At 43.9% G+C, this 23,088-nt stretch overlaps 1 protein-coding gene across 3 annotated transcripts in view; it reads left to right on the top strand.

Moving 5' to 3' along the window:
- Positions 1-23,088, top strand: part of MYLK4 (myosin light chain kinase family member 4) — an 82,035-nt gene that overhangs the window by 818 nt on the left and 58,129 nt on the right. For 2 of the 3 annotated variants that reach the window (XM_045811693.2, XM_045811695.2), the window contains exon 2: positions 728-998. In XM_045811693.2, coding sequence (XP_045667649.1) covers positions 728-998 — 271 coding nt within the window. Of the gene's footprint in view, positions 1-727; positions 999-4,629; positions 5,049-23,088 lie in introns of those variants that run through there. The other variant, XM_087858236.1, reaches the window with a different exon arrangement.

The raw sequence follows: 23,088 nt of genomic DNA, 5'->3' as shown, positions 1-23,088 counted from the left end.
CTCTCCCCAAGCGCCCGTACCATCAACTGTGTGGATACATACTCATGTGTAGATCTCCAGTATCAGAACGGTTTTATGTGTATTACTTAATTTGTAATGAAAGTATTTCAAGGAAAGCCCAAGGATTTGAATTCCTTGATACCTAGCAGTCAATGACAATGAGGAAAGCTATCTGAGTATCTTATCTGCGTGAGAGGGCTGTAAGAAAATTTCTTTTTTAAAATAAACACCAAACATTTCTAGTGTAGGCAGAGAAGGGCTCTGTATATGGGCCGTCTGGTGGAGATCACTCCCCAGATGGACAAAATTTCCCTGAGGGAAAGCATGAGAGACCCCCTCACACAGGAAGGAGCCCTTCCCACTGGGGATGGGAGGAGCAAAACATGCAATCCCAATTAACCCCAACAAAATTTTATCTTCTCTCTTTGAATTGGCCACTTGGTATAAATCTTATTTTATGCAGTGAGGGAAACAGTCACCCAGTGAAACTGAAGGTTGCCTTTTACTCTTCGCTTTTGTAGGAAAAGGTAGGGGAAAAAAATCTTTTTTCTTTCAAATTTCCAGCATTTGAAACTTGATATTAACATTAGCATTTCTCTTCCTAATTTTGGATCTTCTTTTCAGCTTAAATAGAGGGGACTTCAAAATTCTCACTGGTCATTTTCTCCAAAAGTCAAATATGTGAGTAAGTGATGAGAATTTTGTTTCCTTTTTTTTTTTTTAATAGTCAAGAGGAAGGCACGCTCAAAGCTCATGATTGCGTCTTAATTTACAAATCAGAGACAGAGGGAGATGAAAACCACACTCCAGACGGTAACTTAATCGGACTCACTACCAAGATGTTAAAAGTGAAGAGGCTGGAAGAAATCGACACATGTTATAACAGTAACAAACTGGAGAAAATGGCGTTCTTCCACTGCATGGAGAAGGTTGAGAAAGTGAAATGTTTTCTGGAAGAAAGTTCTAGTGAACAGGATTCAAGATCTGGAAAGAATGAGGTAATTATGTGCTAATTTGGTCTTGTAAAAAGTATCAGTTCTACTTTATCTGTTCTTACATGTATCAGTAAATGTAGCCGTTTATCAGACTCGTCAACTTGTATTTTTGTCACTTGTGTGAAGAATTAAGGAATGTTTATGGATAAGACATTTTTCATTGTGTTTCATTGAGGATTGCGTGTTATGGATTATACAACTGAGTTTGGTAAGTAATTGAGAGGCTTTTGAAGGTGCATCTCTCCCAGCAGTCTTCTCTTCATTGTGCTTAGTGGTTTAGACCTTATGCAAGGGAACTTGTGGAAACACACGTTTCTTGAGAAGGATCATTTACAGAGATAGATCTGGGTGTGAAATGCAGAGAAGCACTATGAGGGGCACAGTCGCTCTGCAGAAGAGTTTCTAATCTCCTCAAGACTCTGAGTTCCTCACAGTGTAGGTGACATAGCATTGACAGTACGGTCAGAGACGGGGACCAGCAAGCCTTCCCTGAAGGTTATGCCTCGGTCCTCAGTTGTGCACAATGAGGCCCTGAGCCTGTTTCCGGTTACTTGATCTTTGGCAAGTTCCTCACCTCAGCCAAGATGCTGCCTCATCAGAATAATGGGACGATGGCTGTAGAGGAAGTTAAGTGTGATAAGGTATATAAAGCATTTAGCACAGTATCTGTCTCCATGGTACACGTTCGAGAAATGTCATCCAGCAGCAGTCTCCTCTCCTCTCTTGACTTAGTCAATCGCACTCATGGATCCATGGAAATGCAGCTCCTGGCCCAGGGTCGGCCTCACAGCATGTTGCCCGTGCCTTTCTTCTACCATATGCAATTGTTTCGAACGTTTGTCACCTTTCTCTTGACAGTGCTCTTCAAGGTCAAGACCTTGAATCACTCCTACTTGGACTCTCCCGGTAACTAGCACGGAAGAGGTCCCCAAAATGTCTGTGGAATGAACAGAGCTGTAGAAGTGAATTCTACATTCTGGTTGAAGGCTAGGAATGAGTATTTTTAAAGATCAGAGCAGGTGATTTTTACTAGGCGGGATTGGAAAACATCCTTCTTTGTCCAACTACTGCTCTGAAAAGTACTGTTTGGATAGGAAGGGCATTTCTAACGGTGCCGCGGACAATGAAGCAGGGCCGTTAAGTAACCAGGGCAGAAGAGTCTTCTCACTGTCAGTGAGCATGGAATGCTACCACGCGCTGGAGAAAAGAAATGAGTTGGGTTGAAACTTAGGTTTTTTGAGACCTCCACTTTCCATGTGAGTTAATATCTTTTTCAATATACACCAAAAAGAAACTTCCACAGCAAAATTGAAGTCACATATGAAGGACTTCCTCCTTAGGGCTGTTATGACGCAAATGAATAAATAGAAGGATTCCTTTTCTGTTCATTAATTTCTGTAGGACAGAGAAGACAAAACAATCTTCTCTGATAACTTTGAAATAACCAGCTACTGGTAATAGTTTATATGAACTTGATTATTTTTCCAGTACTGTTTTTTCTCCGGGTTCTGTGATATAATTTTTAGAAGTAGGAATTATCTTTGAAGAGTGAGGTGGTGCTGAGCTGGCACAGAAACATTTTTAGGAAGAGTCGTTTTCATGATAAATTGCTCCAGAATATCAGAAATCAAATAATTTGGACAATAAATATTTTTGGATATTTTTGACGACAAGACTGAGAATGTTGCCCCTCAGAAGCCCTAAGAGAGCATCCTTCGGTCTTGGTCTGATGTCCTGAGCGTAGCCTGGGCTTCCTGGCCTCCATCCTGGAGTCGCTGCTGTGCGGAAGGTGGAAAGGAGTGACTGGTAGCTCCATATGTCTCATTCAGCTTCTTCTTTGTAAATGGCGAAGGGCCCAGAGATGTCGGCAATAAATTTCCCTGTGTCCCTCTTTCGTGCTGGCCCTCTGGAGGATGGACGGAACATGAAAGGGAGGCACAGAGCTCTTCTTTCTGTGGCTGCCAAGGGCACGGTCCTGGAGGCCCCGGCTGGCCAGTCAGTGGGTGCCAGGGGAGGCAGCCGACCTTGGCCGTGGGTGGGTGGAGAAGGGCATTCCAGCAGCTCAGATGTCTGTAGGTATGCAGACAGAGCTAGATTGACATGTCTCCATCTTCTGCGGGGGGTGGGGTGGGCACAGTAAATCTTTACAATATCAGTCGTTACTCTCCAGGGACCGTCTAAAAAAATGCTTGCCATAATTTGCCGTAAGTGGAGAAAACGTATTCTCCTTTCTCTTTATATTCCTTCTCTTTTTGAGAAGATTAGCATTGCTAATCACAGTAGAAATTGTCACTCTGGTGCACTGGAAATAATATACTCTGAATTTCAGATACCCTAGTGATGTGGAAGCTTTGTTTGGAAGGTGTGAAGGGCAATTTCTTTCTAGAAGAGTCTTTCATCCCTAGTCCAGGCTGGTAAAGCTCAGATTCTTTTCCTTTTCCTGCTCTTGACCAGCCTTTTCTATTTCACTTATTTTTCCTCCACTAGATTAATTTTAACTATCTTCTTTCTTTTCCTCTATTTTTTGTTGAATTTGTTAAATGCCATGTATTCTACTTTTCTCCTATGGTTTGTTCACTTTATTTTTCTACGTCCCTTTTTATTCTGTTTTCTAATGACTTTTCTCATTGTCTTATATTCTAGAGGGTGTTCAAAATCACCTAAATAATGTAGAATTCTAAAAACTTTTAGCAGATGTGCTATAATACACCAGGTCTAAACCTACATAATATGGTCTTGAAATAAAGTAAAACACAAAAAAAAATTAATCTGCTGTATACGAGCGATGAGCTCACTAGCGATTTTGTATACACCCTTAACTCATAAATGGTAAATGACTCTCATACTTGTAATTGGTATCATTTTTACAGAATCAAATCCAGGTTTTCTTCTCTGGTTAGTTCTCTGCTACCCATATAAATAGCCTCCTTCTGTACTTCTCTTAGATATAATTTGCTGTTTAATATACACACACTTTATTTGTTTAATAAAAGACAAAAGGGCCAGACAAGCAGAGTTCTACTCCCGCATTTGGTTCTGTCTGCCTCCCTTTGCCTACTCTCGCTTATGATACATACACCTACTTTTTATGCCCACGGTTATCTATGTTCACCTCTTCGTCCTTTGGCTTCCCCACACCTTCTTGTAGAACCCTGGTTCCTATCCTCCATCTGAAACGCACAGTCCCAACCAGGGGAGGGAGGCAGAGCTGTGGGGGTAGAAATAAGGATAGCTTTAACAGAGGCAGAATGTTTAAATGCCTGCAACAAATGCTCCAAAGACCAAACAAAATATTTATCGACAGGATGTGAATAGCATGGAGTGGGTTGGAGCAAAGCGTGGAGCTCCCTATTTTGATTGCAGTTGGTGTTCTTAATAGCAGATGGCATTTCCTGACGAACCACTGTGAAATTGTACCGCCAGCAGTGCTCCTAATGACTTGCTTAGATATCAAAATACCACGGCTGAGGGCGGAGGCTTTGCGATTTTTCAAGTTGCATTTCCCCACCCCCATCTCTTTGCTCCTTTGCTCCTAAGGGCAGGAGAAAGCTCCCTGGCGGTGGCCCAGCCAGCAAGGCCAATGCCAGTTTCTGTGGTGCTAATTGTCCTTGAACTGGGGACAAGAGCATTCGAGCTGGTGCCGATCGCCAGCGGGTCCGTCTCTGCCCCTACGCCTGTTTCAGATCTGTCACTCAGGCCATCCTATTTTTCTTTTTAAAGAGGCGGATTATCTGTTGATCGTGTAGCTGGAAACACAAATTGCAGGACCCTGGGAGAACCGACTGCCATCCGGCAACGCCTACCGCTCAGAAGCAGGCATGTAACAAGCGTGTGCTTGGAAACGTGCTCGTGCTGGGTCAGGGGAGGGAAGGAGCGTATAAGCCAAGTGACCTCCATAGCCGATCCCGGAGAATGGACTTAGCGCTCAGAAGAAAAGACCTCTGGATTGTAGGTAGTGTGTGCCTTATCTCGTCTTCCTTCCTCTGGCGCGTGTTCCGGTCCGTGATGACACGGGGAGGTCACAGACGGGGTCCTGCCCTGGAGGACACGCAGGTAGTAACCTCGCTTTTAACTAAGACAGATCCATTTTACTGTTCTCTGCCCTGTTCTATTTCCAGCCAGGGAGTGGTGCTTGCCAAAGGCGACGGAATGCATGCCCCGTCTTAATCCTTGCCCAAGACTACCGCCTTAGGAAGGGTTGGGATAATAATAGTGGCATGTGGCACATTTCAACATTCCAAACACTTGGACCAACTTTCGGGGAACCTCAAAGCAGCCGTGCCTGGTGCGTGTTGAAGTCCGCGAGCTATTTTTGTTTTGAGAGCTGAATAATGTCAACATCTCTCCATTGCCCTACCATGCCTATGACTTAATTATGAAAATAAAAGGACACGAGAGCAAAACTTCCCGCCCCCTTATCACGTCTAGGGCAAAAGCAGCATCTGAAGAGTGGTCACCTCCCCTGGGGGAGCCAGCCCGCCCGGCCTTTATGCTCTTTCTTTGGAACCCTTGCGGATAATGCCTTTCACGTGATGCCGCAGCTATTCCAGGAATGGAATTCAGTCAGGAGAATAGTCCAGTTCCGAAAGAAGAGAAATAATTCAGATTCTAAGGATGTTAGCACTTCCCAAGAGACGGTATTCGTGTCTGGGAAAACAGCTCTTTCCACAGATTTAATTCTTGTATCAATTAGCGTAAGATACATTATTTTAAAGACAGTATAAAACCATTTGGAAGACACTACAGAAATCAGCCTGAATCGCAGGAAGGGGTTTACAGCAGTGACCTTCCACTTTCTTTTATTACCATCTACTCCCCTCGCAGAGCTTTTCGGCGTTTCTCCCCCAGCGGAACCCCTCCTGTGAAATCTCAATACCACAGATATACGGTACACCTGCTTATGCAGTATAGGTGTATCTGTGTTTATTCATAAAAGGAATACTTTTTTTTCACCCCTCCTAAAGAAACAATTTTATCCTCTTGGGGGAGGTGATACTTTTCTCATTGAGAATGCATGATTTATAGTTAAAAACATTTCTCCAGGGGACTTGGGCGTTGTATCCTCACAGCTGTACGCGGATGCCTTCTTTATATCTATTCAACAAGAAGCCACCACCTCAGCATCCTGTTGGAGGACTGAGAGCTCCAGGAGTCAGGCTTTCATAATGGCCCTGAGCCTTTCCACGGGACTCTGACATAATCAGTATTTCGGGGACCGTTAAGTTCACTTTCAGAGGAATTGCCAAACCTTGGAATGGTTTATTATCTGATCTATCTCAGCTGAGGACAAGGTAAAAGAGATGGGAGAAAGAGGGATAGACAGGAACAGACTTTTTTTTTTTTTTTTTTTTAAGTAAGATCATAAAACATTCTAAGTCTCTTTAGGTCTGACCTAATGTCACTGTGAGGTCTGTGTTTTCAGACTTGGTCAGTGTTGCCCAAGCATTACTCATTTTTGGCTGCTTAACAGCTCTCTTCTGGAAAATACCATGAGGGTTTTCATCTTCTATATGGAAAAGAATGAGTTAGTCACCCGAGCTCTCAGAATGTAGCCCTCATCGTATTTCCCAATGACAAGGTCAACAAGATATATGCGCTAATTGTAAGTGCTGTGGGTATGTATTTCAAAAAGTGTTTGCAACTTTTTAACTGTAAAGAAAATGTCTCTTAAGTCAGATTTTATAATATATCCTATTACTTTTTCCCCCCATTGCTAATGGTTATTTAGAAACGTGGACAGCCTATTGTCTTAGAAATTTCTGCAAGCACAGAAATTTTAAGAACTGTCTTTTCTAAGGGCATTGGAGAATCCTACTTGTGATATTAATGTATTCTGTATCCATAGAACATAAAATACATAGCGTTGGCATACAGGTATAGGGATATGCGTAGAACATAAGACAATTGAAATAGTTTTCCAATACATTGGGTGCAAATACTTGCCCACGGAAAGTTCTGGATGTCCTAGACCAAGCACACAGAGGAGTCTTATTGTTTGTGTCATTTCAAGTTCTCAGAATAATTAAAATTATGAGACTTTTATGTTATTCGGTATAATATGAGAAATGATATGAGAAAAAATATGATAAAATACCTTATTTTCTCTAAAAGTTAAAGCAATATAGTAACAAATATAAATAATTGCAAATCAAGTCTATGCTCTTAAGTAAGAAAATGTTTAACATACTTGATAATGAAATTCACCTAAAACAGTATAGTTGTGAAAGCATATTGAACTATTAATGTTTCTCAGACTTTAGGTTTCCGTGCCACCTTCATGGGTTTTGCTGTATCCGCATACTACTTTAACCCCTATCAATTAATATTTTCACATATCAAGTCATTTAAAAAATTTTAGCAAAAGCAACAACAGAGTGAAATCATGGTTTTGATAAGCTTATTCTAGATTTTCAAAGACACAGTAACACACACACATACAATTTTAAAAATTGTTTATTAGCTTACAACATAAATCACCCCAAATCTCTAAGGATGGGGTGATCTCACGTCAGTCTCTGGACCCCTAGACTCAGGAGGCTATTTCCGAGTCTTTGCCCTGTGCTACTTGGTACTTTCAACTCTATTTCTCATTTTCTGCTCACCATGTAGTGACCATAACAAAGACCAGGGAAACTGGTGATGAGTGGACAGCCATGGAGAGAAGAGAAATCCAAAGTCTTCCCTCGAGATAGCGGACACACAGAAAATTGATAATAGGTGAAGTCTATGTAGCACTTCTTCTGTGTCTGGACCCATGTTCTCTCCATTCTCGGTCTTGAGGTCCCATCAGAAGACAGAGCTGTGACAGAAGCATGTGGGTAGATGGTTTGTTTTTGGAACTGACTTCAGCAAATAGGAGTGGGGGCCTGGGGAGTGTGACACAGAGGAGGAAAGAAGCCCAAACACGCTCACTTTGTGAAGCAGACCCAGAGGACTGGGTGGGGGGAGGAGGGGGAGGCAGGCAACACTGATGCACCCGGTCATCCCCACTGGTCAAGAGCCATCCCATCGGGTGACTAACCCCCTGGCACGTTCAGTTCAGGTGATAGTCGGTTCTCAGGGGCATCCCACGCACATCAACCTCATTTACAACTTTGACTTCAGGACGAATGTCTGATTTGCTAGTTCCCTGATTAGGTAGGAATGATATGTGCTCATTCAGATAAAGGCAAAAACCTGCAGTATTAACCGTGGCTCGTGGTTTTGTCTACTTGGGGGTTCTGATGAGCCCAGGTTAGTGTGGCATTTCCATAGTGAATGGGACACTAAAGACCTGTGCTCTAGCAAGGAGGCTGTGACTCAAAAATTAGGGACCTAGACACATAGGAGCCTTGGTGGTCAGCTCATCCGAATCCTTCTTTGAAGGGGAGACTCAAAGTCCAAGAGAGGTAAACTTATCTTGCCCAAGATTTATTACTTGGAGGGACTATTCTGACCTAAAATCAGAATTACCCTCCCAACCGTGTTTTCCAGGTTGCTCTTTGCATGTTTTGTTTTACTAGAGCCAGCCTTTTTCACAGAAAGGGTGGGCAGCACTTTGCATGGTGGCTATGAAGGTCCCGTGTTGGCCATGACCCGTGTGAACACCGCACAGCAGGTACCCTGGTAGACGCTGGCTCCGCCGGCCCGGAGCAGGGCAGCTTTTCGAGTCCTGCAGGCCTGCCTCGAAGGATGGCTGGCCATCAGCCAGGCCCACTGGCACCTTGCCTTGGCCACACCTCTTTCTAGGCAGGAGACTCCTGCTTCTTAACTTTCCTGCATCTCAGGCTCTCCCTCTATGAACAGTTTCTCCAAGGCTTCAGCTCGGGAGCTGGGAATCTGAGCAGCAAGGAGCCCAGAGCAGGGTCAATGCTGCTGTCGGTGGCCAGGTGTCAGGAAATTCTAAAGCAAGGGAATGACCAGGCTGGAATGAGGGGCCTGTGAGCCCAACCTCTCTTCTGTCTACTAGACCTTTAGCTGCTAGCATTGGCATTCCAAATTAAGCAGTGAACAAGGTTGTAAACTTGTCTTGTTCTACTTTTTGTATGGTTTGGAGCTTGTCTGAACTAATTGGGGTGACAGGTAAGTATACAAATGAATTATAGAGACAAGATTTTAATTCATAAGTGTATTTTTTTCTTGTGTCCTAGAGAAAATGACTCTACCTTTTGTGCAATATAAATGTTTATCTTCTGGCTGTCTACTCACATCCAGCCATACAAGTCTTTTTAAAAAATATTTATTTATTTGAAAGAGAGAGAGAGCAGGGGGAGGGGCAAGCGGAGAAGGAGAGAGAGAGAGAGATAGAATCTCAAGCAGACTCCCTGCTGAGTGGGGAGACCCATACAGGGCTTGATCTCATGACCCTGAGATCATGACCTGAGCCGAAATCAAGAATCAGATGCTTAACCAACTGAGCCACCCAGGAGCCATGAGCCATACGATTCTACCTGGAGTTTTGCTCTGCTGTTTCTGGAGTGCCAGTGTGCAGGTATACTCATGGGACTTTTAACTGCGGAATTCTGATGGGGCATAATAACCAACCTCAGAGCCTCTGTCGTTCCAGGGGCCAACTCCTAGCTTGGACATCTTTTAGGATGGTTTCTGATTCTGAAAGGGGTTTTGAGCTGCCTTGGACACTGGAGGGTAAGAGAAGAGGAACTAGCAGGAGTTGAATATTTTATTTGGAGCTTCTAAGTCTCCTAGAATCTGCCAGACGCCTTTGCATGCCCGAGTCACTCATGTCCTTTCAGTTCTCTGGAGAGGACTTTAGAAAGTATCACGAGTGTGGCCTCGGAACGTGCTCATCACTCATTCTAGCCTAAACCCTAAGGAAGTTCCCAGCAGCCCTTGGTGTTTTCCCAAATTGTCCAAGGGAGAGAAGCAGGGGGATGGAACAGGCAAGGGGAACACATGATGAATCTACCTTGTTCAGCACTGTCTTTCACTGGAACATCATCCCCTAGGCCAGCAGTTCTCAAAGTGAAATCCCTGGATCCCCTGGGGCACCCTTAGGCCCTTTCAGATGTCTGCAAGATCAAAACTATCTTCATAATAATTCAAATTACTGGCCTTTTCTACTGCATTGACGTTTGCACTGATGATGAACAGACATCGGTGGGTAAACTGCTCGCTCCTCAGCACAAAATAAGGCAGTGGCTCCAAAGTGTCCTGGTGATCATAGCATTTTCACCACCAGATGCTCGAAGTTTTTGTTCTATTTTGTTTTTGACAGAGCTAGTCTTCCCTAAAAATGTTCTTGATGAAACAGGAATGTAATCAGCCTGTGTCAAAGTCATTTAGATCTTTGCACCCATATTCTACATTAATCTACTCAATAAAGAATTCCTGAGCTTCTGGTGCACGAAGACGCACTTTTAATTCTGCTGGGACTGTCCCTTAGTCGTGGCAGAATACGACTCTGGTTTGGAGGGTAGATACTTGAAACCCAAAGACACAAACATTTTCACGTATTGATGCTCACTGATGGTGTCAAAAAGAGGCCGAATCTGATGAAAGGAGATAATTTATTTAGAGGGTACACATAGGGTATGCGTTTAGGTTGCAAAGGGCTCTTTTCTGTTCAGTCCGAGCTCCACGTATTAGAGGTGTTTTATGCTAGGCTCTCCCTTTAGACCACTTGGCAATCTGTAGTTATTTAGAAATTTTAAAATGATCAATGACCTGTGTTAGGTCCTACTCTCTTCCCAACCTTCCAGAATAAGCATGTTGAATTAATATGATGACATAGGAAGTTTCTGCCTTCTTAAGGCTGTGTTTGCACTTGCCTACTTAGGGTTTGTGCTTTAACTTGGGTCTATTTATTTATTGACTTAGTTTATTTAGCAAGCATGTACGTGGTCCTCGTTGTGTGCCAGACCCTGTTTTAAGCAATTTACAAATAAGAACTCATTTAAATCTTGTAGGTACTACCCTCATTGGCTCTATGGATGCTACGAATGATGCTAACACGTCGGTTGTTTATTGTGTCCCGGGCACTGTGTTAAGAACTTTTCATACAGCATCTCAGTTAATCCTCAACGCCCAATGAATTTGTTTAATTATTACCTCCATTTCATAGATCAGCGAGGGTTAGTGACATCAGGTACTTGCCCAGAGTTATACAACTCTATGCCATGATATCTCTTGAATGGGTTAGCCTGCCCAATAATATGAAAAGGAAAATTTATTTGAAAATTTATTTAAAAATTATGAGAATTTATTAAAAAACATTTATTCGAAGTAAACTTAACTGGAATTTTTTTTTTAATTAAACATGAAGTATTTGAAAACAAATCTTCTCTGATGGATTTTCTAAGGACAGTTTGTATTATCTTTACATTATCTGAAATATAGCTTCGGTTTGATGACTGCTTTGCTTGTTTGTTCTTTCTCCATGTAAACACAGCCAGAGTGGCTAGATTAAAACACGGTTGTTTCTTCTCTTGGCAAAGTGAGGCTCTTTTCTGGAACTGCGATATAACAGTGACCTCTAGTGGGGAGAAGTTGCAAAAGTTACTGCAGCTGGGCAGTGAAGTCACACCACTTCAGGCTAAGCCTTCTGATTGTAGCAACCGTGTCCTGTGGCCGCAAGCAGGCGTTGGTCCATGAGCACAGCAGAAGCCAGGCGAGAATACATTGGAACTACCGATTCTCTCAAACATATAATAAGGCTGGAAAATGATAAGCTAAATTGGCTTACTTTATTGTAACAATACAGTACATCACATACAAAATGTGTGTTAATTGGCTGTTTACGTGATTGGTAAGGCTTCTGGTCAACAGTAAGCTATTGGTAGTTACGTTTTGGGGGAATCGAAGGTTATATGTGGATTTTCAACTGGGCAGGGCATCAGCAGCCCCAACCCCACGTTGTTCAAGGGTCAACGGTATTTGACATAGAGAAGGATTTAGTAATGTGGGCTTGATAGAACATGAGAGAAGGTAGAGCCTATTTACTTTATTGGACACCTGTTACTGAATATGCCACAGGAACCAGGCAATGTGTGGCTCATTCAAGCCTGACGCAGATACAGTTAACAAAGATTTATGAACTCTCAAATTGTAACAATTACTATCGCTGATAGGACAAAAAGGGAAGCAACTCCACTGGTGTCCTGTCCAGCACCTTCATCTTTTGATATTTAAAATGGTGAATGACAGACCCAACTAACCAAGCTGCAAGAGAAGCTGCATTCTCTCCCTCCTGACTCTCGGACCCTGTTCCCTGAGAACCACCCCTGTTCCCAAGCTCAGGGGGTCACACCCGGCTTACTAACAGAGCTGTATATTACAGTGAAGTTACTGGGGATACAGGGAAGAATGGAGAATCACCAGGCATAATATCTAACTCTTTTTTTTTTTTTAAGATTTTATTTATTTATTCGATAGAGATAGAGACAGCCAGCGAGAGAGGGAACACAAGCAGGGGGAGTGGGAGAGGAAGAAGCAGGCTCCCAGCGGAGGAGCCTGATGTGGGGCTCGATCCCATAACGCCGGAATCACTCCCTGAGCCGAAGGCAGACGCTTAACCTCTGTGCCACCCAGGCACCCCTACATGATCATATCATCTTATGTGGGATCTTATGTGGGATTATTAATATTATTCCCCAACACATAACATTGGAAGTTCTCAATGCATATTACAATATTAAAGGCTCTGAGAGGTCCCCTGTTAAAACAACAGAACCATTTTAACCAGGCACATGGGAAGCATTCAATAAATGTTAGCTCATATCTGAAACATTATTAGTGTTCTAATTTATCCTAAGAGCTTTCAAAATTTATCTGACCACTGAACTCTTCTGTTTCCCGACTCATAGTCACGTCTCAGGATGCCATAAAATGTACTTTGGGGAATGCTGGTTTAGAGAGGATCCATTATGGACTCTGGTATCAAATCACCCCAGATTTAAATCCCCGTGGGGCCCCTTACCACCTGTGTGACCTTAGTCGTTTAACCTGAATCTCTGTCCCTGGTTCATCATAATGGGTCAGAATGCCCACCTTGCAGAATAATTGGGAAGGTTAAATTAGCTAATCTATCTGTTAGCAGGTGGCTTGGTGCCTGGCACAGAGATGTGATTCCCAAATTTAAGATCTGGTCCCACTTCTTTATTTTCCCTACACCTTTCCTCATTTTTTCTCCTCTTCTACGCCTTTCGAAATCCTTCCTGTCCTTCAAGGTCAGATTCAAATCCCACCACTGTTGATTCTTTCTTTCTTTCTTTCTTTTTTTTTTTTTTTTTGAGATTTTATTTATTTATTTGGCAGAGAGAGACAGTGAGAGAGGGAACACCAGCAAAGCGAGTGGGAGAGGGAGAAGCAGGCTTCCCCCTGAGCAGGGAGCCCAATGTGGGGCTCGATCCCAGGACCCTGGGATCATTCCCTGAGCCGAAGGCAGACGCTTAACGCCTGAGCCACCCAGGCGCCCCCCACCACTGTTGATTCTAATCTGACATCCCGCCTCCTTCCAGCACACCAAGTTTAGCCTTGACTACAACATCTCGAAGTACACCACTTAAATAACGTGGGCCATTTGTGTGGGTAGTTTTGGTGTCCTTTCTGGTAATAATTGTTTCACAGGTTGGGTCTCTGCTCCTAAAAAGCTGGGGCTCCTTCCCTGTGAGGATTATTCCCTAGATCTCTTTGTATCCTTGCATAACGTAGATCTCTTTGTATCCTTGCATAACGTAGATCTCTTTGTATCCTTGCATAACGTAGTCACATGTTAGGCATGTCCATTTTCGTTTGTGCTCTAGTTACTACCAACATACTTTAGGAACAATTTCATATTTTAAGGCTTTGAAGTGAAGATAATTATTAATATACTTATGTCAAATATTTCAACGAAGCAATGAGTAGACGTCCAAGTAGCAGAATATTTGGAATGATATTGGTGTTGGACATTTTCCCCAAAAAGTTCCAAGAGGATGTGCTTGGATGAAATTTTAATCATTTCTAGACTGGCAGAATCAATTTTGAGAGATCAGTGTGATCTGATACACACCAGCATTCTTTATTTACCCACAGATCAGCGTGTCTGCAATAAGAGAATACCATAGTTCTGGTGCTTTCTGTCTCCTTCTGAAGAAGAAAACAATCTGCTTCCTCTGTCTCTCAAGTTGGAATCTATCAACTTGTACTCTGAAGTGACTCTAATAAAATTGAGTGAAGATCGTTTATAGTTATATTCAAGGGACATTGCATAGATTCTGAAGTCCTTTTGGAATTATTTATCCAATGAAGTTAATTTGAACACAGTTTTTATTTTTTTTTTCGTTTTATATATTCTGATCCTTAACAGTTGCTGTTTATGTGCGATGAAGATGGTCATTCGCCACAAACCAGAATCTTATTGTTCAAAGTGTGGTCTCAGTGACTTGTCAGCATCTTTTGGGAACTTGTTAGAGATACAGACTCTTAGGTCCCACCCAGATCTACTAAATAGGAATGCTTTTTAATAAGGTCCCTGGATGATTCACATGCTTATTAAAGTCTGAGAAGCACTAGAATATTCATTACTCCTGCAATTGAAAAATGAAGGGTTAAAGTGTACTGCAAAAAATTGCTGAAATGCAATTTAAACATTTACTGCTGCACTTATGAGTATATAATTAATATGTATTTTTACTTATATATATATAAGTTACATATATATAAGAATATATAATTACTTAAGTAATATATATGTATATTACATGTATACACACACCTATATATTCAGGACATAAATGTATACGTGTGTACCCTCCAAGGGGTCTCTCTGGCTGTTTCTTGGGAACCAGGCAATATCCTTTCTTGAACATTTTATGAGAATATTTTCCTTGATAAAATAAATATGTCTAATAATAGTTCTTTCCATTAGATTTCCCAGGCAGACCAAATACGAAGCTTGCATTCTGGTCAGTGAGATTAGCTGGGTGAGAGAACTTGTGAAGTGCCAGGAATGGCCTGCTTTCCCTGCGAAGGTCACACTGGTCCTCTCAGAGTCGGGTGTGGACATCAAGTTCCTTGCCCATTTGAGAATTTGCAGCCCTCTGATGAAACTCTGCGTCATGGAATCCCTTGGTCTGCTCTGGCCGGCAAAGCAACAGGAGGTTTAATTGAAAACCACATATGTGCTGAGTAAAGGACTAATCCCCGAGATTCTATCTGGTCCCTGAGCTACTCCTTCTACAGGTGCTTTCTAGCACATACGCATGAGCATGGGTGGTGTGGAGAAGCCGGACCCATCACGTTCCACCGGCACCGGTTTTAAGATGGCTTTTGGTTCAGAAGCTCTCGGGGTCAAGTGGAAAGATCATGGGTGTCTGGAGTCTGTGGGTCCATCTGGGCTTTGCCACTCACATTAGATCAGTGACCTCGACTACATTGTGTAACTCTCGAATCATTTGTTTACCTGGGTTGAGAAACACTGTTTGAAGGCAGCCTTTCTCAAACTCTCTTGAACAGGAGGATCCCTTAGGGGGCTTGGGGAGTGTACAGATCCCCAGCGTCTCGGAGCAGGATCTCCATGAGTGGAGCTTGGGAGTCTGTGTTTCTAATCACCCTTCAGGGGGTTCTTACGAGAAGTGTGGTTAGCGCTGTTCTAGGGACACCATTTGGTTGACATCCAGCTCTACTTCCCTTCCTCTATCCCTAAACTTGTTCCTATCAGCAGATGACAATTGGCAACTAAGAAGGTGATGTTGTGTCATTGCTGGGGGTTGGTTAGACTATAAAAATATATTAAACTTTGAACTATCTGGCCTGAGAATGCATCACCCCTACCTCTTACAGTGAAGTTAGTCTTGTGACCACTTGAATGTCCTTATCTATAGAAGAAGCTGGTCATAATACACACGTATGAGATGGCTTTTTGTTCTGAGTCAATGCTGCATACCTGTCAGCTGATGTTATAGAGCTTCTTGACCCTCTTGTTGCTTCTTTGGTCTCTGGGGATTATGAATTCATGGACAAATGTGGGAAACTGTAGTTTTTACGTATGTATTTCCATTTCCACCATAACTCTTCTTTGTGTCAGTTGCATCAAGACTAAAACGAGAAATGTTTTGTAGGATTAAAAATGTGGTTCTCTCATGACCAGTGAGAGAAGAGGGAATGCTGACTTCTTCACAGTCGGGTAGAAGATACACGAGGTAGTTGAGGTAGCGAAAGAGGATTCATCCGGGATAAAACCAGCAGATTAAAAATAATCCGAAGAGAAGAAAGATATAATACAAAGGTTTAAAGAAAAATTGAGAACCATTTTGCACGACGGGCAAGCAGGTGGGAGGGCGTGTGCCTGTCTGAATCTTTATAATAAAGTAAGCTTCCCTTGAAGGTATTTGAGACACTGAATGAAATCCAATCCCAGTGTTCTTATCCACATATCCACAAATAGATTGAGAGAGCAGTTGGGGACAGAAGGTCAAGGAAGGTTGTCAATGGAAGAATGTTTGGGAGGAACAGCCAAGGTCAGGTGGAGCGAAGCCCAAACCCTCTTCGGCGTGAGGTCACTCTCAGCAGAAGTGAAGCACAGTGCAGTCCCCTTGGCCATTCCTGAAAAACCCTCTAGACTTTCAGTCTTATGGCATTGGTAATAAAGATTCCACTAACCTTCCAGAATGTTGAGTCCACCTCCTTCCAAGACTCCAGCAGCTTCAGGGTTCACTCTGCATGGCCTGGCACAGAACGGCATTCCTAGGGTCCCTGCGGAGCTGGCCAATAAACTCCGTCAAGACCAGGGTCCAGCTCAGATGGATCCTGGCTGTGTGTGCGGGCCCAGGTGGGGACTACTGTCACCAGGAGTGCAACGACTTGTACTGTTCTGCTCAGGCCTACTGGAAAAGATTTATGAAATGCTTCCCGAGTGCCCAGATACCTGCTAGGATCTATAGAGGAGGCCAAAGACATGGGATTTACAGTGCCTGTCATGACTAGCTGTTGGACCCATGTCAATTCCTGTAGCTCGCTGAGTCGGTATTTGAAATATGGGGCTAATAATATTGCCTCCTGCTGGCTGCTATGCAGAAGACATAGACACTGTGTATAAAACACATAGCACTCTGCCTGATATATACTGAGCACTCAGTAAATGGTAGCTCACCTTAATATTATCGTTACTGTTACTCGAGAGGCTTATCATTTAGTCGAGGTTGAAATGTCTGATTATATGGATCAGGAAGAAAACCAAGCTGGGCAAATTCAAGCGTGGTTCTCGGGGACTGTAATTCTCCAAGCGCAGCCGGCATGCCTGTCCAGGCCGACCTCCTGCGGGACGGGGCTGCAGACCATGGTTGTTTGGGGCTTCCTCGCCTCCTGCTTACGTTTATGCAGAAATGGAGTCCCCCGCAGGCCAGTGGTCAGACTGCCTGCTGACAACCATGTGTTGTTACGATCATCCTCTCCTTGCTGCCACTTTCTTTTCTTTACCGATCCCCTTAAAACTCCAACTTCAGAGCTGAATCTCCAGTGCTTTCGGACTAAAAGATAAACCAGATAAAGTGGGTCCGCGAAACTGGAATTGCAGAGTTTGGAGTTTATTCATTTTGCCAGTCTTCACCGGGCACCCCAAAGGGTGGGCGTCGGGTGGGGGATGAGAGGGTGTGGATGCAGCTGTGAGTAGAGGAAACTGTCTCCCCACCGCCCCACCACCTCACAGTGAAGTCAGGCCGTTGGAAAGGGTGCTGAGGGTGAAGAGAAGCACAAAGGCCGGGGACTTGACCTAAACTGTAGGTAATTCACGAAGGCCTTTTCGAGCACGTGGTCCTTCGGTTTGCTTCTGCAGGGTGAGCAAGGATAGAGAGAGCAGAGCAGCATTGAGGAGGTGATCAACAAAGGTGGACTGAATAGGTGAACTGAAGAAGGAGGCCCAGCAGAGAGAGATGGAGGGGAAGGGCTGAGTGCCCTTCCAGACCTGCCTAACCAGGGTCTGGAGACGAGGAACCTCGCAGCTAGCTCCGGAGTGGAGACCGCGAAGGACAGCCTGTGTCCACGCGTTTGACAGCTCTGATTTCCTGCTCAGAGTCCTACCATTATTTCGTCGCCCCGAAAAGTCAATTCTGGCAATTCCAGGGCTCATTCCTGGGACTTCTTAGAAATGAAATTATACTTGGTGCCATTTCCCTTCCTTCTGAAATTACTGTTGCTATATTTTTAGTATGTTTTAGGGGGGTAAAAAGCATTACTTACCTCTAGTTTTCCATATAACCACTTCTGATGACTACCCCTTTTAAATACCTTTTTGTTTTTTTCCAGGCCATCCAGCCTGAATTAACTTTTCTTTAAGAAAAGGTCTTTCGTGGTTTATAAATTTTAATGCAAGATGCTAACTGCCAGGATATTTTTGGATCACAACCAGGGATTTAACCAGTCTCCCTTAACAGATGAAATGAGGCGAGCCTGTGCGCACCTGGACACAGAGGCTCTTTCATCGTTCACTTTCAAAGTCATGACACCTCCTGGTTTTAACCTCAGGACGTCAGGAATTTTCTTTTAAAACCCGTTTCCTGGAAATAGGTCTTTGCTGTGCTAATGGATAATTTTTCACTTCATATTTTTTTAAGGTGCATAAATTCTATTTTTTTCCTCTTGCAAATTAAAACACACACACACACACACACACACACACACACACACACACACACACACACCAGGGTATGGAAGGGCATGGTAAGAGTCTCCTCTGTATTAAATAGTACAGGCCATCCCTGTCCTGGATTTTAAAATATTTCATTAGCAACAAGGGATTCTTACGCCGCCCTATTCATTCCCTGTTCCTCCTCAGACACTGAACTGATTATTTTGATTAAAAGTGCTGAGTAAGAGAATGTGGGCTGAAAATTAGCCTCTTAAGCAAACGCCAGAGCCTTTAACCACATAAGGACCTGCTCCCGTGGCTATTTGGAGTCCTTGGTTCGATGTTGTAATTAAGGAAAACTGGTTTCCCCGTGTGCTGGGCAATTCTCCTGGAACAGAGGGTCACTCTGAGCTGGGAAAGTACCTTTGCACAACATTTTGAAAAGCGTTCCCTCTAAGGCAGTAGAATTGCGGGAACATCCTTCTGCGTGCCCCATGGGCTGACGTCTTGGTCAGCCGACATCACTTATGGGAGAAGAAAAAGGCGTCCGTTCCTTAGGCTTAGCCACGAGAACACGCTGGCTTTCAGTCCGTTCGCCTCCTGGTAGAGCAGCCTTGTTTGGTGTGTGAACCACACGCTGAACGTGGACGGTCTTGCTGGAACCGAGAACTTGCCCTTAGTCTGCTCTCCACTCATTCTTGTGGAACTGCTACGAGTTCATTCTTAAGAATGTAAATAATGCATTTGCGAAAGCTTAGTGGGTTTCCTGGGAAGGCAGTGCTTTAGGGAGAAGAAAAGCTAGCATTTGCCAAATGCATTTCCATCTGGATGGAGGTAAAAAGTTGTCTTGGGCCCAGTGGTCCTGCTGGGAGAAATTGCTTGAGTAACCCTTCTGGGTTATGTAAATAAGAAAATCACAGAAACCACTGCCTCCCGGATAGGTTTCAATGGGCTCCTTTGTAGTTGGGCGAAAACTCCTCTCCCAAGGGTCTTGGTGGGTAAATGCTGAAAAATGCCCCTGAGGAGGGGTCTCCTAGAAAGAAACAAAATGAGACCTTCGCTTTTCTCCCCGAAGTTATTAAAACACATCTGATGAACTAAAGTCTCCAGTCTGGAAAGGATCCAAGGAGGCCTAAAGAGAAACTCCCCTTGGGGGGGGGGGTCTGGCCCACTGCTGTAGGTAGAGGCTAGGGTAGGGTTGCCAAGTAAAGTTCAGGACCCCCAGTGAAATTTCAGATAAACAGTGCATCATTTTTAGTGTAAGTCTGTTCTGTAATATTTATATATATATATACCCTAAAGTCACTCATTGCTTATCTGAAATTCAAATTTCTCTGGGGTTCCTATAGTTTTCTTTGCACAGCAGTGGGGCGTGGCTCACAAGTAAAGCTGCAAAGGATGTGTTTGTGACTGGGGCTGGGAGCTAAAGCCCTGGAACCTGGGGTACGATTGCAGTTGGTGGCCTGGAATGCAGGAGGGACTGACGGCACCCAGGACCCATGGCTCCAGGGCGCTGTCGGGACCAGCAACAACTTTGCTGTCCTGCTAGGGTCTGGGATGTTCCAGTGGGGACGCAGTGACAGAAGGCAGAGCTGTAGAAACGTGAAACCATGGGCACTGTGGATGTTCTCCAGCTCTCCTTCATCAGAATTGGGTGGGGATGGGTGGTGGAGGCCAGAGAGTTGGCTGATTGGGAGGTGGGAGCTTGACAAATTGATTTGAAGATCAAGAAAATGCAGGTGTGAATTTCCTGGTTTTCCAAGTTGTGAAGAGAAGCTGCCAGCACAAAGGACTTCCGGTCATAGTGATAAGCAGAACAGAAGAGAAATATGTTCTGTGACCCCCCCAGTAGGTTCCCAACCTCAGCCCTAGCTGGAGTCCCAGCCTAGCCAGGCATGATGGGGAGGGGACGGGGGCACTGGGGTTTGGGGCAGTGAGCAGAGTCACAGATGGAAGAAAATGCATTGTTGAGCAGGGCCCAACACGCAGACAGATAAAACGAGATGTGGTAGGAGGTAGGATGGAAAAATAGGTCGGCCAACACCATTGAGAGCCTGATAGAGGAGTTGAATCTCCCAAAGGCAGGGCATTAGCAAACCCTTATTTTTTTATTTTTTATTTTTGTTTTAAGATTTTTATTTATCTGACAGAGAGAGAGAGGGCACAAGCAGAGGGAGTAGCAGAGGGAGAGGGAGGAGAAGCAGGCTTCCAACTGAGCAGGGAGCCCAACGTGGGGCTTGATCCCGGGACCCTGGGATCATGACCTGAGCCGAAGGCAGACGCTTAACCGACTGAGCCACCCAAGCGCCCCTGAACTCTTTTATTTTCCAGCTCTTTCTTCAAACATTACATGATTAGTTAAGTAAAAAACAGAAATGGTCCCTCCAGAGGACGAGATACAAATCACACGTTGTGCAGAAAACAGGCAGTTTCACTGTACCCCCTGAGTCTTACAGCTGAAAAATACCTTAAACAGGAAGAAACAAAGTAATGCTGCCCCAGGACTTGCCCCCCACTGTCTGATGCTACTTGTGAGGACTTTATGGCACCTGGGTTACCTTTAAAAATTGAGATAGCAGCTCTGCTAATTACTACCCACGTGGCCTTGGAGTCATTACTTCACCCTTCCGTGCCTCGGGTTACTTGTGCGTGGAATGGAAGAAAAACGAGCATTTGCAAGGTTGAGAGGGCTTCAGTAAAAGCAGGGCCAGGCTATTGTGAAGTCCTCAGTAAATGCTATAATGATAATGATAATTACAAGAAGAAGAAGAAGAAAAAGGAGAAGATAGGAACCAACCAGATTACTTTTTTTTTTTTTTTAATTTCTGAGCTCTATCCCAGACCCATGAAATCAAAATTTCTGATCTTATGTTTAAGTACCATCCCCTAGTAATTCATAGTATTCCAAACTGTTGAAAACACTGCATTTCATTGTCTATGAAAGAATGCCTATCTGTGGGGGGCTTCCCACCCACTTATGGGGGAGGTTGTGTCCCTGAGACTCCGGAGGAGAAGGAGAGCTTTCAAGGGCCTCCCTGTCACCAGCTCTGGGGCAGCCTCTTCCCCTGGCATGCTCCCCACTCTCCTCAATTTCCATTTTACCCCAAAAGCCTCATGGGGCTTCCCTGTGTCTTGTTGCTTCCTTGTATCTAGACTCTTAGATTAGTAGACTCCCAAGTTTTTGTGTTTGAGGCAGAACAGTGGATCCACTGAATTTTGTTTTAAAAGGTAGCAACGATTGACTCTGATTTAGTTAACAGGGCCAGTTCTTTGAGATTAATAAAGATTGCCAAAGAGACCAGAAACAGCCAATTCTCCAGGCCCTTGGGGTTCCACCCATTTGCCTGTGTCTACACTCTCTGAAACCGCACAGTGGACTTTACTAGGGCCACATTTCAGGTAACAGTGTCTGACATATTTATAATTCCAAAGTATTCTATACCACAAAATCGGTCTTTTCTGCTGGAAGGTAATAATCCAGTCTTAAGATATTTACATAGAAATTTGTTTCAGCTTGAGTTATCATCTGCTTAATTACATAGGAAAGAAAAGCCAAGGGTGTGAGGGCTACTCTGGTCTGGGGTTCCTTTGAGCCGTTCCTACTTTTCACTACACTTTCTCATCTCTTGTAATGGCCTTACAACTCTGGGCAGGGCTTCCGTGTCCTCTAAGTCCGAGTGAGTAATTTTCTCAGTGGCAAGGAGAGTGCACCAAGAATGGAATTTACTTAAGCAGACACCTAACACTGAGATCTCGTTTCACGAAAACCACTCACCTACAGTCTCCAAACACTTACAACTATTTCCTGGCAAATGGCTACGGCTTTGTGTGCCCAGAGCTCCTCCTTCCTCTCACCTCCTACATCTTCTCTGCTTTTTATTACATCTGTCTGTAACTTGAAACATTGTACGTTTTTGCAATTCTATAGTTGCAGAGTCTCAGAACCGTTTTTGGACTTGAACAAGCATTACACATTTCCTAAATACATGGGAGATGCTGATTATTTCTTAGTCTTTTTAGAAATGCTCTAGCGCCTCGCAACTCCGTGAGATGTTTGATAGTATGTACAACAGATAAGGAGAGAAGTCAGCCAAGAGAAAACAGCTCAGCACCAATTGCCACTACTCGCTCCTTGGAACACTCAAGGTCAGTGTCTTGAAAATGAGACCAGGATTGCTGACCTTGGTATATAAGAATGGACCTTCCAAACCCCGAGGTCATTCCATATTGGAACATAATCATGAAATCATGAGCTCGTACCTGGACAACTATTTGTCGGGGATATTATAAAAGGGGTTTGAATGAGACACATTCACATGCACCTTCAGACTATAGGATTCTTTCATTTTTTTTTCTTAAAGATTTTATTTATTTATTTGACAGAGACAGCCAGCGAGAGAGGGAACACAGGCAGGGGGAGCAGGAGAGGAAGAAGCAGGCTCCCAGCGGAGGAGCCTGATTCGGGGCTCGATCCCAGAACGCCAGGATCACGCCCTGAGCCGAAGGCAGATGCTTAAAGACCGCGCCACTCAGGCGCCCCTGGATTCTTTC

This window comes from Ursus americanus, chromosome 32 (genome assembly GCF_024610735.1).
Source record: "Ursus americanus isolate L20-20 chromosome 32, mUrsAme1.1.p, whole genome shotgun sequence".
Lineage (NCBI taxonomy): Eukaryota > Metazoa > Chordata > Mammalia > Carnivora > Ursidae > Ursus > Ursus americanus.
This window is presented reverse-complemented; position numbering and strand designations above follow the sequence as displayed.